General features: G+C 46.4%; 1 protein-coding gene across 4 annotated transcripts; it reads right to left on the reverse strand.

Moving 5' to 3' along the window:
* Positions 1–2,548: 2,548 nt before the first annotated feature.
* On the reverse strand, positions 2,549–15,716 carry NUDT7 (nudix hydrolase 7). Of its 4 annotated transcripts, none has more exons than XM_006122435.4 (4): positions 15,565–15,715; positions 9,777–9,927; positions 7,739–7,897; positions 2,549–3,105 (listed from the first exon to the last, which is right to left on the reverse strand). In XM_006122435.4, exons 1-4 carry the CDS (start codon positions 15,600–15,602, stop codon positions 2,722–2,724), a joined length of 732 nt encoding a protein of 243 aa, XP_006122497.1. In that variant the 5' UTR covers positions 15,603–15,715; the 3' UTR covers positions 2,549–2,721. The 4 variants fall into 4 exon arrangements, with proteins under 4 accessions (XP_006122497.1, XP_075796141.1, XP_075796140.1 ...); XM_075940026.1 differs by lacking the exon at positions 15,565–15,715 and adding an exon at positions 15,153–15,291; XM_075940025.1 differs by lacking the exon at positions 15,565–15,715 and adding an exon at positions 14,739–14,779.
* Positions 15,717–15,926: the final 210 nt, after the last annotated feature.

Raw genomic sequence — 15,926 nt, forward strand, 5'->3', positions numbered from 1 at the left:
CTCTTGCACAAATTCACATGCCAGTGTAGACGCTCTCTTCTGGAAGAGTTTTTGCACAAGAACTCTTCTGCAAAAGAGTTCTTGCGCAAGATCATGCCAGTATTGACGTAGCCCCCGACTGTAGGCTTCTTTTGGAAGAAGCTTTTCTGGAAGAGATCTTCCAAAAAAACTTCTTCCAAAAGAGAGCGTCCACACTGCCAAAGCCCATCGAAAAAGCGACCTGCTTTTTCGAAAGATAGCATCCATTCAGCATGGATGCTATCTCGCATTTAAGCTGTGATTACTATGTATGGAGTGGTCACCAGGGCACTTGTATTTTTTCCTCTTTCCTCTTCTTTCGAAAAATCTCCTTCTTCCAAGTCCACACGTGCCTTTTTCCAAAAGAGCTCTTTCAGAAAAGGCATTCTTCCTCGTAGAATGAGGTTTAACAAAGTCAGAAAACCTCCTACATTCTTTCGATTTTCTTTTGAAAGAATGCAATAGCAGTGTGGATGTAAGTGAAGCTTTTTCAGAAAAACGTTTGTTTTTCTGGAAAAAAACCAAAAAAAACCACCCTTCAGTCCAGAAGCATCCTAAGAGAAGTGGGCCCTAATAGTTAAATGAAAACCAAGAGCTGGTCAGGAAGAGCAAGTGTCTGCAGCTTTTATTGGTGCTGGTATTTAAATTGTAGAATATCAGGGATTTGATTATATAATGTAAAAAAAAATAAACAGAAAAATATAAATTGGTATCATTCCAAGTATTTTTTGGAGAATGCCAAGAACACAAAAATAGCAAATACCAATGTAATGCTGTTACAAAGAGGAAAATATAATTTTGTTACAGTAACAAAAGCATAACATGCAAATCACCAAAGGTGATAGTAACAACCCTACTCAAAGATGGTTAGACATTAATATGACTACACCGTCCAGTTTTGGTCAAAGGGGTACAGAAAGGATGTAGAGAATCTGAAAGCACCTGTCTCTGATAGAGAGCAGCAGTGCAGAGAGTGAGGGTACATACATGTGGGAAGCCCGCTTTCAAGCTGGCTGACAGCGCATATTGGCTTCCACGTAGCTGCTTGCTCTCCCCTCTCTGCCGCAGGACTGGAGCCAGGAGTGCACTGGCTACTGGCTCCACCCCTGGGGACTATTAAATAATTGTATAATGGCTAAGATTTTGTACAGTTACACGATTATTGAATTAATCGATATTTAGCATCCCTAGAAGGCCGTAACTGTGTTATCAGTCTCTGAGAAGAAAGAAAGCGGGCATTCTTGGACAGCTGGGCTGGGAAACAGAGTGAAGGCAGGGAACAATGCAGGCTGGGAATATTTCAGTCAGAAGGGAGAAACACATGGGTCTCCAATCACAAAAGCAATGACTGAGGAGCTGGATCTGAGAACGGATACCCTTGCTGAACCACTGAGTGGAAAGAGACACAGTAGCCTTGAACTGTGGCAGCAGAGATCTGGTGTCTTACTCAATTCTTGGTCAGTAGAGGTGCGTCTACACAGTACCCGAAACTCAAAATAAGAAATAAACCACTATTTCGAGCCATTCCTTACTCCTCGTAGAATGAGGTTTACAGGGATGGCGAAATAGTGCGTTCGCTAAATTTCAAAATAGCGGACGTGCTCAAAAGACGCGGGAGTAGCTATTTCGGGATACCTCCAGGATCCCAAAATAGCATTGCATTGCAGACATACCCTAGGGCATGACTAACACTCTAGTACAGGAGAGAAGGCCCACTGTCCACAACACATGCTCATCTAATATCTTAGAAGAGCTGAGTGTTCAGCAGAAATCTAGCATCATGATAGCAAACAAAAGAGCTTGATACTAAAAGATCTCAACTCCCACTGCAGAGTGGAGGAAATTAGCTGGTTTTAAAGACTGGTAAATTCACTTCTAAACTGCAAGTTCAAATCCAGCCTAAATTAATAGAGTGCCTTTAAAAAGTTTAACCATCTGACAACTATTTACTGGCCTACCTGAAATAAGCTGGTGGTCTTTGTCCTCTTGCTGCTAGTGGACAGGTTATAATATCAGAAAACCCAATAGCACTATATCTGGCACTACTTGGAACAAGTTATTTCAGTAGAGATACAAATGTGACTAGACCTGAATCCTAAAAGGTGAACCCTCCAGAAGATAGCTGAGTTGTAAAGCTATAGAATATTTCAGAGTAATTGCTTGTACCATACACTTTGAGGACAATGGAGTTTGATGTCGAAGAACATCAATATGAGCACAAGCTCTAATATTAATAAACTAAAACAAAAAACAAGTTGTTTAAAGCACTGCTGCAGCAGTGCCCAAGGACCCCAATATTTTAGCCTCATCATACTAGGTGCCGTACAAAACACAGTAATATACATGTTCTGTTCTGAACTGTTGTTATTCTAAATAAAAAAGAGTTATCCATATTTTACAGAGAGGATCTGAACCAGAGAGAGTAACTTATCCAAGATCACAGAGGAAGTCTGTGACAAAGCTTGAAACGGAATGTACCTCTTCTGAATCCCAATCCAATGACTTAACCACAAAGACTATGAAAAATGTGTAAAATAAATACAGAAGTGAGTTTATTTAGGGTTTATTAACCTATCAGCACTTTATTTTTTGTAATCGAATAAAGGCATTAAAATGGGGAAATTACTGATTCAGAAAAATCAAATAGTGTAGTTTGAAAAATAATTTAAACCAACTAGTTACACTTATGTGCTGTCCCACAGCTCACAGTTTGCTGCTGCTTCCTTTGTACAGTGACATATACTGCTCCATGAAACTCTTCTCAGAGGATGAAAATAAATTGTCAAGATCATAATTAATGTCAAATGTAGGTTTCTTTTCAAAAATTACAAGAGCAAGAAATACAGCAAAGTGCGCAGTAAGTCCCCATATTCTAAGAGATGTTTTACGCTCAGGATCATCATATATAAAACTGTGCAGCCAACTTGCAACACCATCTGCTCTTTTATAAGGCAAGGTCATGTACTTTAATGGCTCGATAAAGTACTCCAGTGGCACCAAAAATACATCACTCACTTCATCTGGATTAGGTTTAGGTTGGAATGTGTCCTCTATAAATCCTACAACTGGTGTTACCAAAGAACCAATCTGAAAGGAAGAAAAAACATCAACTTAAAAGACAGTTCTGTATTTGTCAAATGTTTTAGAAATAATCCATTAGAACAATAGTAAATTTGTAACACTAGTGAAAACCTATGAAGCAATCATACTTGGGAAGCAATTTCAGGCTCTGATTCCGCAACTAGATACTTAGGCATGTACAGTAAAACTCTGATGGTCCGGCACTCCTGATGCTCCGGCACCAGCAGGAACCCGGAAGTGCTCCGGGCAGCCAGACCATTGGAGCTGCTCTGCCCCCAGCTTCCCCGATTCAGCCACTGCTAAAACTGACCAGCGGCTGAATCGGAGAAGCCAGGGGCAGAGCAGCTGGGGTGCTGTCAGGTAGGTCCCGTATCGTTGCCCCTCGGGGCTGGGACCTAACCCGGCAGCACCCCAGCTGTCCCTAATTCAGCCGCTGCTGAAACTGACCAGCGGCTGACTCCAGGAAGCCCGGGGCAGAGCAGCTCTGCCTCGGGCTTCCTGGAGTCAGCCGCTGGTCAGTTTCAGCAGCGGCTGACTCCAGGAAGCCCGAGGCAGAGCTGCTCTGCCCCGGGCTTCCTGGAATCAGCCCCTGATCAGTTTCAGCAGTGGCTGACTTGGGGACACCTGGGGCAGAGCAGCTGGGGTGCTGTTGGGTTGGTCTCGCAGCGCCAAGGGTTGGCGCTACCAGACCAACCCGGCAGCACCCCAGCTGCTCTGTCCCAGGCATCTGGATTCAGCCGCTGTTAAAACTGACCAGCGGCTGACTCCAGGAAGCCCGGGGCAGAGCAGCTCTGCTTCGGGCTTCCTGGAGTCAGCCACTGGTCAGTTTCAACAGCGGCTGAATCGGGGACACCTTGGGTAGAGCAGCTGGGGTGCTGCCGGGTTGGTTCAGTAGCGCTGCTCCTCGGCGCTGTGGGACCAACCCGGCAGCCTCCCAGCTGCTCTGCCCCAGGCGTCCTGATTCAGCCGCTGCTGAAACTGACCAGCGGCTGACTCCAGGAAGCCGGGGCAGAGCAGCTCTGCCTTGGGCTTACTGATCAGCGGCTGACTCCAGGAAGCTGAGGCAGAGCAGCTCTGCCTTGGGCTTACTGATCAGCGGCTGACTCCAGGAAGCTGGGGCAGAGCAGCTCTGCCTCGGGCTTCCTGTAGTCAGCCGCTGATCAGTATCAGCAGCGGCTGACTTGGGGACGCCAGGTTGGTCCAATAGCGCCGAGGATTGCTGGGTTGGCTTTGCTCTGCTTTGTTCCGCCGCTTTGCTTCCTCTCCCTGGTCCGCGGCTTTGCTCTGCTTTGCTCCCCGTCCCCCTGGTCTGCAGGGGGACGGGGAGCAAAGCAGAGCAAAGCCGCGGAAGCACGCAGGCAGCTGACAGCCCAGACGCCTCTGGGCTGTCAGCTGCCCGCGTGCTCCGTGGCTTTGCTCTGCTTTGCTCCCCGTCCCTCTGGTCTGCAGGGGGACGGGGAGCAAAGCAGAGCAAAGCCGTGGAGCACGCGGGCGTCTGGGCTGTCCGCTGCCCGCGTGTTCCGCCACTTTGCTCCCCATCCCCCTGGTCTGCAGACCAGGGGGACGGGGAGCAAAGCAGAGCAAAGCCGCGGAGCACGCGGGCAGCGGACAGCCCAGACGCGTCTGGGCTGTCCGTTGCCCGCGTGTTCCGCCGCTTTGCTTCCTCTCCCTGGTCTGCTGGAGACCAGGGAGAGGGAGGGCCCCGTTCATAACTGCGGATCCGACGTAAGTCGGAGCCGCGTAACTCGGGGACTGCCTGTAGTAAAATCACAGAGACATCTTAAAGAATAAAAAATTTATTGAGCATACGCTTTCGTGGGCTGAAGACCATTTTGTCAGATACATCAAATAAGTGTGTTTAATCTTTAATATGCCATAGGACTCCTCATTTTTGCTGAAACAGACAAACAAATCTATCCCTCTGAAAAGTGTTTAGAGTCTCTGCTCACTGCTACCGATAGAGGGCAACACAATCATATATGTGAAGGAATGTGATATTCCATACAGTAGAGGTGACTGATATAAACAGTAGGATATTCACAAACATCACCTATTTATACAGCTCTTAGTACATATTTTAGAAATGTGTCTGTCTAAGTTTGCTTGTTCAAGAACTTCTCCTGAACAGTAAGAGCTAGGATCACCAAATTTTGGTATGCAGCTTCATAACTTAAAGTAAGGTAAGTGTTTGGTTGTTCCAGGACAATGGGAGGTGCCTGGAATAAAGATGTTAAGTATTGTGTAACTGCCTAATCGAATAGTCAATGCTTTTTTGCATCGACTATTCAATTAGTCAATATGGTAGTGCTGCCTCTCTGAAACACCACTGCAGCATGTCAAAGTGGCAGCACTGCATGGAGCTCAGGTAGCTGGCAAGTGCAGAGCAGCACTGGGGTCAGTTGCACAGAGCCCGGGGCCAGTATGGGGAATCCAGAGCTCTGAGCAGCGCTGCTGCTTTGAAATGCAGCCCACGGCATTCAAAGCAGCAGCGCTGCACAGAGCAGTTGACCCCGGGCTCCACGAGGAACTGCCGCTTTGAAGTATCCCTCTCTTCTCCCCACCTTTGCTGCCTCTATCTGATAGAGGCAGCAAGGGGGGGGGGGGGCAAGCGACTAGTAGACTATCCGATAAGCATTTGCTTATCAGATAGTTGACTAGTCCTTAATATCCCTAGCCTGGAATTCGACTGTTTCTCATAAAATGGAAAGGGAGGGGTCTGACAGGAGGGAGTTATACTCCAGAATGACCATGGCCCAGGAGGGGGCGGGGGAGAGAAGGAAGGTCAGAGATGGGGACTGAGACAGCTATAACCCCACTGGGCCAGAAGTGGGCATAGGTGGAGAAAGGGACTATAGCTATCTACTATATATGTCAGAGAGTTTGTCAGTTTGTGTATGTGTCTGTCCATGTGATTATCTGTCCCCCAGCCAGGGGATATGTACTCGTCTCCTTGCTGTGCCAGCTGCAGCAGCCACGGACAGGTGCTTCTCACCTGGACCCAAGCGGCTGCAGTGAGAGAGGGCTGGGATTGTCCCCTCTCCATGGGACAGCTTGCATACTGAATCCCTCATCTCCAGCCCCACCCTAGAACAATTATTTCAATTAAGAAAAAGAAAACTTGAGTTAAGGAACAGAGCAACACTGGGTAAATCTTCTAGTTATAAATATGAAAAACTGACACACTTAAAATGAAAGCCAACCATCATCCCCTGCAGTATCAGCAAGGAAGTGTCACTATTCCAAACAGAATGACCATGATCTATTCTCATTTAGTCTATATAGATTAACACTAGAGGATTTATAAGTTTATAATCACTCTGGACTTATGTCCAGGTAACAGAGCAGAGTTCTGTGGACCAAGAACCATTAGGTAGCTAAGTATATTTTTATTCAATTGATTACATTATACCATTTTTCTATTTTATATACCCTTAAAATTTTCAGAATGAAATTGGCTGAGACACACCTACAAAAGCAGATAATGCTGTAAGAGACAGTATTAAAAGTTAACACTTCTGGTATATTCAAATGCATATGTATTATTTCAAATTATTATAATGTGTAATGATATACTGAATGATGCATTTGGCAGGAAAATATTTATGAAAACTGATATTAACAGCTAGATTTCTCCTTTTTATGGAGATTCATATGTGTTCATTTTTTTAATTGTATCCTTTGGTATATATGGTTGTGACTATTTTCTTCCACTATTTGATCTGAGGAAGTGGGTCTGGCCCACGAAAGCTCATCATCTAATAAACCATCTTGTTAGTCTTTGAAGTGCTACATTGTCCTGCATTTTGCTTCAGCTACCCCAGACTAACACGGCTACATTTCTATCACTATCCTTTTTATGAACATTGGTGCTTTGAAGCTACCTATACCTAAATACTTCTAGTTTCAAAATACAGTAGACTTCCGATAAGCCGGCACCTTTTGGACCTAGGTGGTGCCAGATTATCAGATTTGCTGGAGAATCTGGAGGTCTGGTACAGCTGCAAGGCTTAACAGCTGGCCAGGACACAATCTCCCTCCCTCTCCCCTCCGCTTCCTGTCTCTTTCATGCTGTAACCCGATCCTCCTCTCCCTCCCCTTCTCTTTCCCCTTTGCTGAAGCAAAATACTCTTCTCCATACTGTAACACATCCCACTCCCCTCCCCCAACCTTGTGCTCTGTCTGGTTACAGCCAGCAGTGTGCTAAGCAGCAGGCTTTTTAATCAGCTGGTCAGGAGCGCATGGCATTTTGATGCCGGAGTATCAGGAATGCGGAACGGTTGGATGCTGGACTATCGGAGTTTTACTGTACTAAATAACACATTCCACTGTAGTATTAGGAGATACTACTTTCATTTTCTTTGCTTTGAAAATGCAGCACTTCTTTTCTCCGACATGTGAAATATAGCTAGAGCATAGAAGCTTGAAAACTTATAAACCAACACTGACTTATACCTCAATAGACATCTCCAGAACAAAGGAAGTATACTGGATGCATTCCCATTACAAAATAAAAGCTAATTTACTGCTATAGGTTTGAAATGTGTCAGTGTTGAGCTTATAGAAATAAATGCAAATTTTCAGCTCATTCCCTAACAATATTCAGATTTGTTGTTGGGGTTTTTTTTTTTGTACACCTTACTTTATCAATTCCAGGTACAAGCCTACAGATGACCTCCACCTGCTCTGGATAGAGTCCCACTTCTTCCTGGGCTTCCCGGAGAGCAGTGGCTATTTCATCTCTATCTGTTGGTTCTCTTTTGCCTCCTGGAAAGCACACTTCCCCTGGTGATCGTCTTAACTGAAAATTAAAGGAGTATTACTAACTATAACAAGTTCGTTGATTTCATCTTAGATTCTTGTGTCCATAAAATTACTCCAAATTATTGTAGACTTCTATAATCAACAAGGCTGACAACTGGAACAAGACCACAAGAAGTCAGAAGAGAAATGCACTGTCAGAGCTGTATGAAGCTCTCTCAACAGCTGAACACGGTGTTTATCCATGCAGCCTAGATCCCTCACTCTCACATCACACTAAAGAGGCATTTTATAGTAACATGTTACTTATATCATCGTGTGCTTTGTACTGTATACTCTCATTTAAAATTTATATCCACATTCAAGTAGGGATGTTAAATTTAGATTAACTGGGTAATCAAATAGTCAATGCAAATTGCATCAACTATTCAGTCGATAAGGATGACTCCGACTTTGCAGTATAGCAACAGCCCCAGAGCTGTTGCTACATTTCAATGTGAAAGTGCTGCAGGGAACACAGAATCAGAGGGGACTCAAGCTATCCACTGCTGGCCCTGTGCTCCCCGTGGCATTTCAAAGCAACCGTGCTAAATGGAGCCCAGGTCACTGAGGGAGTCCCCAGCTGATCCCAGGTTCCACATGGCGCTGCCGCTTTGAAACGCCACGTGCAGCCCCCAGCTGGCCACGGGTTGCTCATGGCATTTCAAAGTGGCAGACCATTGGCTCCACGCAGTGTTGCCACTTTGAAATGCCACGTGCAGCCCCCAGATGGCCCTCAGCTGCACGCGGCATTTCAAAGTGGCAGCACCACGTGGAGCCCAGGGTCTGGCCCGGTGCTCTATGCGGCGCTGCTGCTTTGAAGCATCCTCTCCTCTTTCCCCACCCTTGCTGCCTCTTTCGGATACAGGCAGCAAGGGGGCAAGAAGCGACTAGCTGACTAGTGTGTCGACTATCCCATAAGCATTATAGAGCTTATGAGCTAGTCAATTAGTTGTTCACATCCCTAATTTCAAGGCCTTTTGCCATCTCTCTGTTTCACCTAAGAGACTGAAGAAGCTCTTTGGAACTCTCTGTCACTAAAATGATTACTTTCACATGGTGAAACAAAGATTTAAATGTGGAAGAGAATTTATTAAAAAAATCAACAGTGGAAAAACATCTCTGAATAAGTCATGTCTCTATATTATATTTATGTGAAGTTTTGCTTTAAAGATAGAGAGTTCTATGAAATAATAATAACCTTTGTTAAAAAGCTTTTACCAGTGGTGTAGCTGCTCACTTATTGTAAAAAAGTTTTATTGCAGTGTCTCAAGATTTTTAAGTAGGAACATTATTATTGCACCTTTCAAGAGATGCTGCATCTGTGGAAAGCAAAAAACCATGGATATTTTGCTTGCATATGTGTTTGAAGATGCTCTAAAAGCATGCAGTAACAGGTAAGAATTGTACATTCAGACTACCTATTAGGGATATGAACGTGTATCCAAGCACATGGTTAACCGATGAGCCTGGGCTCATCAGTTAATCCTCTCGGTTATATGCCTATCCCCCTGCGTCTGTACCCAGGGCAGTGCGGGGGAAGGGGAGGTGAGCTGGTGTGCATGGGGAGCCACCCCACCCCCTGTGGAGCTGCCTTTCCCTCCACCTCCCTCTGAGGTAGCAGCACAAGGGGGGAGCAGGTGGGAACTAGTGTTTGCAGGAAGCTTAAAAGCCCCCCGTGTGTAAAAATGTAATTGCTAAAAAATTAAGCGGTTACATGTTTGCACAAAAACAAAAAAACCCTTCACTTTAACATCCCTAATAACTATCAACTGACAGTTCTCGCTTTGCTTTTTTCTTTTCACACAGCTCAATCTTGCAAATACATTAATTTTACTTTTGATATTATGCAGCTGGCTTTGACCTTCTGGTTCACATACCTTCATTGATCTGACAGTAAATAGCACATGCAGCTTTCCATCTTTAACCATTAAAGGCATAAGAATAGATGCTTTGGCTAGTGGCAAATGGGAGAACTTGTTTCCAATGTCGTGTTTTCTTAAATTGATCTTGGCTTTATCTTTTATATTTCTGCTCAAACAAACAAACAAAAGATGTCCCATAACTGAACAGAATGCTTATCCTACCACTTAAGAATACAAGAAAGATTATAATTTAGGATTTACAAATACCAGAGCTCTCAAAAACGTCCCGTTTTCCAAAATTATACGATAAACATAACTAAATATTGTGCCAATATAAGCCTGCAATTATTTTGAATCCAACCTACTGATCATCATTAGGGATGTTAAATTTAGATTAATTGGCTAATAGAATAGTAGATGCACTCTGCATTGACTGTTTGATTAGTCGATAAGGGCGCCTCCACCTTTGAAGTGTAGCAACAGTCCCAGAGATGTTGCTACACTTCAAAGGCAAAAGCGCTGCAGGGAGCACGGGCCAGCGGGGGGACTCAAGCAGTCCCCTGCTGGCTCCGTGCTCCATGTGGTGTTTCAAAGTGGCAGCACCTGCCTCTTTGAAATGCCATGGGTAGCCCAGCATCAGTGGGGGAGTCCTCAGCTGACCCCGGGCTCCATGAGGTGCTGCCGCTTTGAAGCATTCCATCCTCTCTCCTCCACCCCTCTTACTGCCTCTTTCTGATACAGGCAGCAAAAGGAGGGGGGAAAGCGACTAGTCGACTATCCTAAACATTTGTTATCAGAAGTAGACTAGTCATTCACATTCCTAATCATCGTTATCTCATTCCCAAAGCAACATAGACTGATTTTTTCTGATTCATGTAAAAGCAATCAGTTTTTTAAAATTGGATTAACATATTATATCAGATATCTGAACAAGCTACATACACATAGTAATATTAGCAAAGACAATCCTGGCATGGTGTTTTTACACTACAGCATTTAAAAGAATCCTCTTATATTTTCATTAAAACGTATATACAGTGAGAATTAATTCTCCCTCACTCCCAATATTTCTAAATTGCATATGACTGAAGTTTTTTGGACTCTATTTAAGATAAGATTCCACAGAGTTCAGTGTGTTTATAGGAACAATATTGCTCCAAAATATTCTCCAAAACACAGTTAATGGAAGAATAGTTACCAAAGAAACATTTTAAAGATGTATAACTGAAGGATAAGACTGTGCTGCCACATCTGACACCCCATTTAGAAGGTGGAATGGTTCTGTGGATAGGCTACTGAATCAGGAGTCGGGATTTGGGTTCCTTTTCCAGATCTGCTGTAACAATTTTATGACATCTTCATCCAGTCATTTAATCTATCTGCCTCAGGTTCCCATTTGTAAAATACGTCATTTAGAAAGCAGCGTGGTTCAGTGGATAGGATACTGGACTTGGAGCCAGAAGAACTGGATTCCATTTGTGGGCTATTGACTTGGTATGTGGCCTTGTAAAAGTCACTTCATATCTCTTTTGCAGTTTTGCCATGTACAAAATGGGAATAATACCACCTCCTCATGAAGGTCAGGTATATTAATTAGTTAACTGGACTGATCCTGACTCCATTAAAATAAACAACAAAAGGACTGGGCACATTGTTTGTGCTGTATTTAAGGAATACAATCTTGAGGCAACTTGGAGACCGTCACCTTGAGTTAACAAGAATAATTTTGTTAATTGTCAACTAGGCAGATGTCTTACAGAGTAGGGAGAGAAAAAAATCCCCAATCCCAAAAACTCTCTCAGATAATTTCACACACTTGAGAAGTCAATGGGATGGCAGTCTTGCCTCTCAGAGAAGATGTAATATGAAAGGACTGCAGTATAGTCTATTCCAAAGAACGTATTCTTATATAAAATACAATACTTGTATTAGCATAGTAAAGTACTTAAAATATAGACTGCTAAAACTAGTCAAATATATTTTAAGTAACAATGTTTTCTTTACAGAAAAGGTTGGTGATTTAGCACATTTTTTTAAATTGATGAAAAGAGATAATCTCTACACCAAGGCATATACAAGAAAGCAGCGGTAATCAACAGGAGACTGTGGGTTAAATCCAGACCAGCAGATGCTTTTGAATTGACACCAACATTTATGTATTTACTACTTATATTTTATTATTTTCTTCTTTGAGGGCTGGACCTTGACTATAACTTGACCAAGAAATTTGAACCTTTACCAAAAACAAAATGTTGATTACCCCTGCAACTGAGAACACCTAGTCCAGTGGCTGGAATGCTAGGTATTGGGAAAAGTGGGTTAAAGTCCCTGCTCTACCAGTCACTTTCTGTCTTGTCTAAATCTTGTCTTAAGACCACAAATCTAACTTCTTGGCAGTGGATTTGACTAGATGACTCCATCTCTCTCTTCTAACCCTATGGTTTTAAGACACATAGGCTATGTCTACACTCTTGGCTTCTTGCGCAGGAACATCTTGTGCAAGGGTTTTTGTGCAAGAACTCTTGCGCAAGAACACATCCACACTGCCATGTGTGAGCTGTGCTTTTGCGCAAGAGTGCCATGGCAGTGTGGACGCTCACCTGCCCAAGAAAGCTCTGATGGCCATTTTAGCGATAGGGATCTCTTACGCAAGAAATCCCTGCCAGCGTCCACACTGCCCTCTTGCGCAAGAGCTCCTGCGCAAGGGAGCTTAAAAAAGAGCGTAACTCTTCCACAAGAAGCCCTCTTTTACCATGCAGTACTGTAAATTTCCTTGTGCAAGAGCAGGGGGGCAGTGTGGACGCTCTGCGGATTCTTGCGCAAAAACAGGCATAATTGCGTAAGAAGCCCCGAGTGTAGACATAGCCATAAAGTATGTCTATACTGAAATAAGAACTGTGACTTTCAGCTAACATTAGGGATATCACCAGCTAACCAGTAAGCATCACTCTACTGGGTCATGCGTACCAGTTACAAGTTAACTAGCAGCCCAGCCAGACTGGAGCAGCTCCCTGCCTGCCCATAGTGCAGGGTGCCGAGTCTGAACAGCCCCTGTCCATGGTGGGCTGGGCTTGACCTGGCTGGAGCAGCCTCCCACCAGTGAGATCCTATTTAAACATAACATTTATCTGGTTAACTGATTGAATGGGATTTTACATCCCTAGATAACATAGAAGTATATGAACCAAGATCAGGGGTGGGCAATAATTTTTGTAGGGAGGCCTACTTCATCCATGTTGGTAGTGGTCACGGGCCAGCCCCAGAAAGAGTGGGGCCTTAGGTGGAAAGGGTGGTTCTAGGCACCGAGTATGGGGAGAGGAGACTCTGCACACTCTTCCGTGGGGCAGCAGAGCATGGAAGGTCTACCCCTGCCAGGGGCACATGGCCTCTAGAGGGAACCACCAGCCATTTTCAGTAGCGCTCCCCAGGCCCCAATTGGCCCGGGGGCAGGGGAGTGTGCAAAGTCTCCTACCCCTGCCCTGCTGAGGCGCACCATGTCTAGAGAGAACTACCAGCTGTTTTGAATAGCTGGCAGTTCCCACTAGTGCCACCCAGACTTTGTGTACTCCCCATCCGCTGGTCTTGATTGGCCTGGGCCATGGCAGGGCGGGCCGGATGAAACGACTTGGTCCCTAACCAAGATGCTAAAAAAAGCCACAGCAGCTAGGCACCTAAGTCTTGGACAGGTTTGTACCCATACTATATTTAGTATATATTAGCTTGATCAGAGCTAATGTATGTTCATCTACCTCACAACACAGATGTACTCTTGGGCCAGTGTATTGCAAAGAAACCAGGAGCTAATCCATGCCAAGTGATCAGGCTAAGGAGTTAATTAATTGCAGTGTAAACTTCCATGCTCAAGCTGGAGCCCAGGCTCTAGGCCTTGGCGAGGTGGCAGGGTCCAAGAACTCTGGCTGAAGCATGAACTTTGAAATCTACACTGCAAGGAAAGAACCTCACAGCTAGAGTCCTGGGATCCCAAGACAGCTGGCATGAGCCAGCTACAGGTTTGTCTTTGCACACATACTCATAGGCTATGTCTACACTATAGCTTCTTGTGCAAAAACATATGCAAATGAGGCAAAGCATGGAATATCACCACACCTCATTTGCATAATTAATGAGGCTGTTTTTGCACAAGAGGCTTTTGCACAAAAAGGAGTTGTTTACACTGCTCCATTTTGAGCAAAAACCCTTCTTTCACAAGAGCCATTCTTCTGGGAAAAAAATTAAAGACTGATAAGGGTCACATGAAGTGCGGCAAGGTGCTTGACATGCCCTAATTCAGCAATGCCAGGTGTTACAAGTGCCACAGAGAACGGGCAAGAAAGGATAAACCTCTATGCACCTGAAGACAGAAACTGGGACAAAAAACTGAATCAGGTGCATCTCACATCTTGCTCTATGGGGAAAGAGTATGAGTGTAACCACACTGTATACACCCCATCTCACAGTCTGGGGGCTTGAGTGAAATCAAACTGACCTTGGGAAAAGCTAGGGATGTCTGTTAATTGTTAAAGTGACTATATGCACACATGCTCTTGCTGCCTGTGAAACAGACCAAGCAAGAGAAAGGAGGAAGGGAGGCAGGAGCCAATGCATGTTGGGAACCAGCTCCCGCAGAGATGCCTGCTACCCTCCCTGCTGCTTCCCACAGAGGCAGAAAGTGGGTAAGAGGAGGTGGCAGCACCAGCTCCCATGGAGCCGCCTACCCCCGACTGATGGAGCAGGGCAGAGGGTGATGAGGGCAGGTGGGAGCTGCTACGAAACTACGAAGCAGTCTGCCTCTGTGCTGCAGGTCTCCCTCTCTATCAGAGGCAGCACCATAGGCATGCACAGGGGGTGTGCCCAGGCACACCCTAATGTCTCAAAAGAAAGTGGCTTTGTGTTTTCATTTAATCACATGATATGCTCTTTTAGTTTTCAAGTATAGATTGTTGTATTATGCAATAAGCGCCCAACGTAGAAATGTACAGAAAGCCTGCGTTCGCTCCCAGCATCTCCTCTGATTATTCAATAAATGTTCACCTTTTAAAAAAAAAATAAAATTTCATTAGTGTGTGCACCCAGGAAATGTGCTGCACACGCCTATGGGCAACACTGTGCGTGTGGGTGGCAGGCAGGATGCTGGAGAAGCCTCTGTCCCTGGGGAGCTCGCCCCCGCACCCACCCACCCAGAAGCTGCCGCCTTCCCGCGCTGCTGCCTCCCCCTCTGAGGCAGCGCGCAAGGTGGGAGCCGGTTTGTGGGCGGAGCTAGTTTTTAAATCGGCTCCTCTCATGGGCCAGCTCCCGCCTGCCACCCCGCGCGGCTGCCTCCCGCATGGGGGGGGGGGGGGGCTGACTGGGAGCTCCCCGGCGGGGGGGGGGGGGGGGGTGTATTGTACTAACCGTTAAAACGTGGCGGCGGCAGGATGACTGACAAAGACAGCGCCTCGCAGCCCCAGTGCAAGCCTGACTGCGGGCCCGGGGCTCTGCCGGGAACAGCCCGCCCCGACCGCCGCCACAAGCCCCTTCGCGGCCAGGCAAGCGCGCCAAGAGCCCCCGCGAGCTCGGCGCCTCAAGGTCCCTGCCATGCCGCGGCCCGAAGGCCTGGCCCACGCGACGCGCCCGCGCTCTCACCCCCTGCCCCCCCAGCCGGAGCGCGCTGGGGCGGGAAGGGGGCGGAGCAAGTCTTCCCGCCCCCAGGAGCCGCGCCGCAGCGTGGCCAGGGCAGACCCCCCCGCGCAGAAGCAGGCAGCTTGGGGGGGGGACAATCCTCTTCTCTGCCTCGCTACGGGCCTGTAACGGCGGGGCCTGTTACCTTCCCCGTTCATCTTCGGCGTCCCTCAAAGCCGCCATCTTTCCTACCCCCCTCCCCCGGCTGGGCTCGCCTGAGAGAAAGAGCTGGGGGATGGAGAAGGCGGGATAATTCCCCCGCCCGTGCCACGCAATTCGTCCGCTCCTCAGGATGGATAGTTGTGTTTCCCCAGTCAGCGAGGAGCGCTGCCAAGCGCTTCCTTCTCATTGGCTAGAGTCGCAGAGACGGGGCGGGTGGACGGGCCCATGAGCGGGCGGGGGAGATAAGGTAACTCCTGTTTGTGACGCCTGTTTGCGGCGGGCAGAGTTTGGAACGCGCCTGGTTCAGCCCCCTACTCCCGGGGCGGGGCGGGGCGGGGCGGGGCG

This window comes from Pelodiscus sinensis, chromosome 12, assembly GCF_049634645.1.
Source record: "Pelodiscus sinensis isolate JC-2024 chromosome 12, ASM4963464v1, whole genome shotgun sequence".
In the NCBI taxonomy this organism is placed as follows: Eukaryota; Metazoa; Chordata; order Testudines; family Trionychidae; genus Pelodiscus; species Pelodiscus sinensis.

Coding starts and splice junctions, on each gene's coding strand:
- NUDT7 (XM_006122435.4), bottom strand. CDS start 15,602: ATGGCGGCTTTGAGGGACGCCGAAGATGAACGGGGAAG. Junction 9,928..15,564: donor GCCGAAGATGAACGGGGAAG/GTAACAGGCCCC, acceptor TTGTTTGAGCAG/AAATATAAAAGATAAAGCCA. Junction 7,898..9,776: donor TTACTGTCAGATCAATGAAG/GTATGTGAACCA, acceptor TTTAATTTTCAG/TTAAGACGATCACCAGGGGA.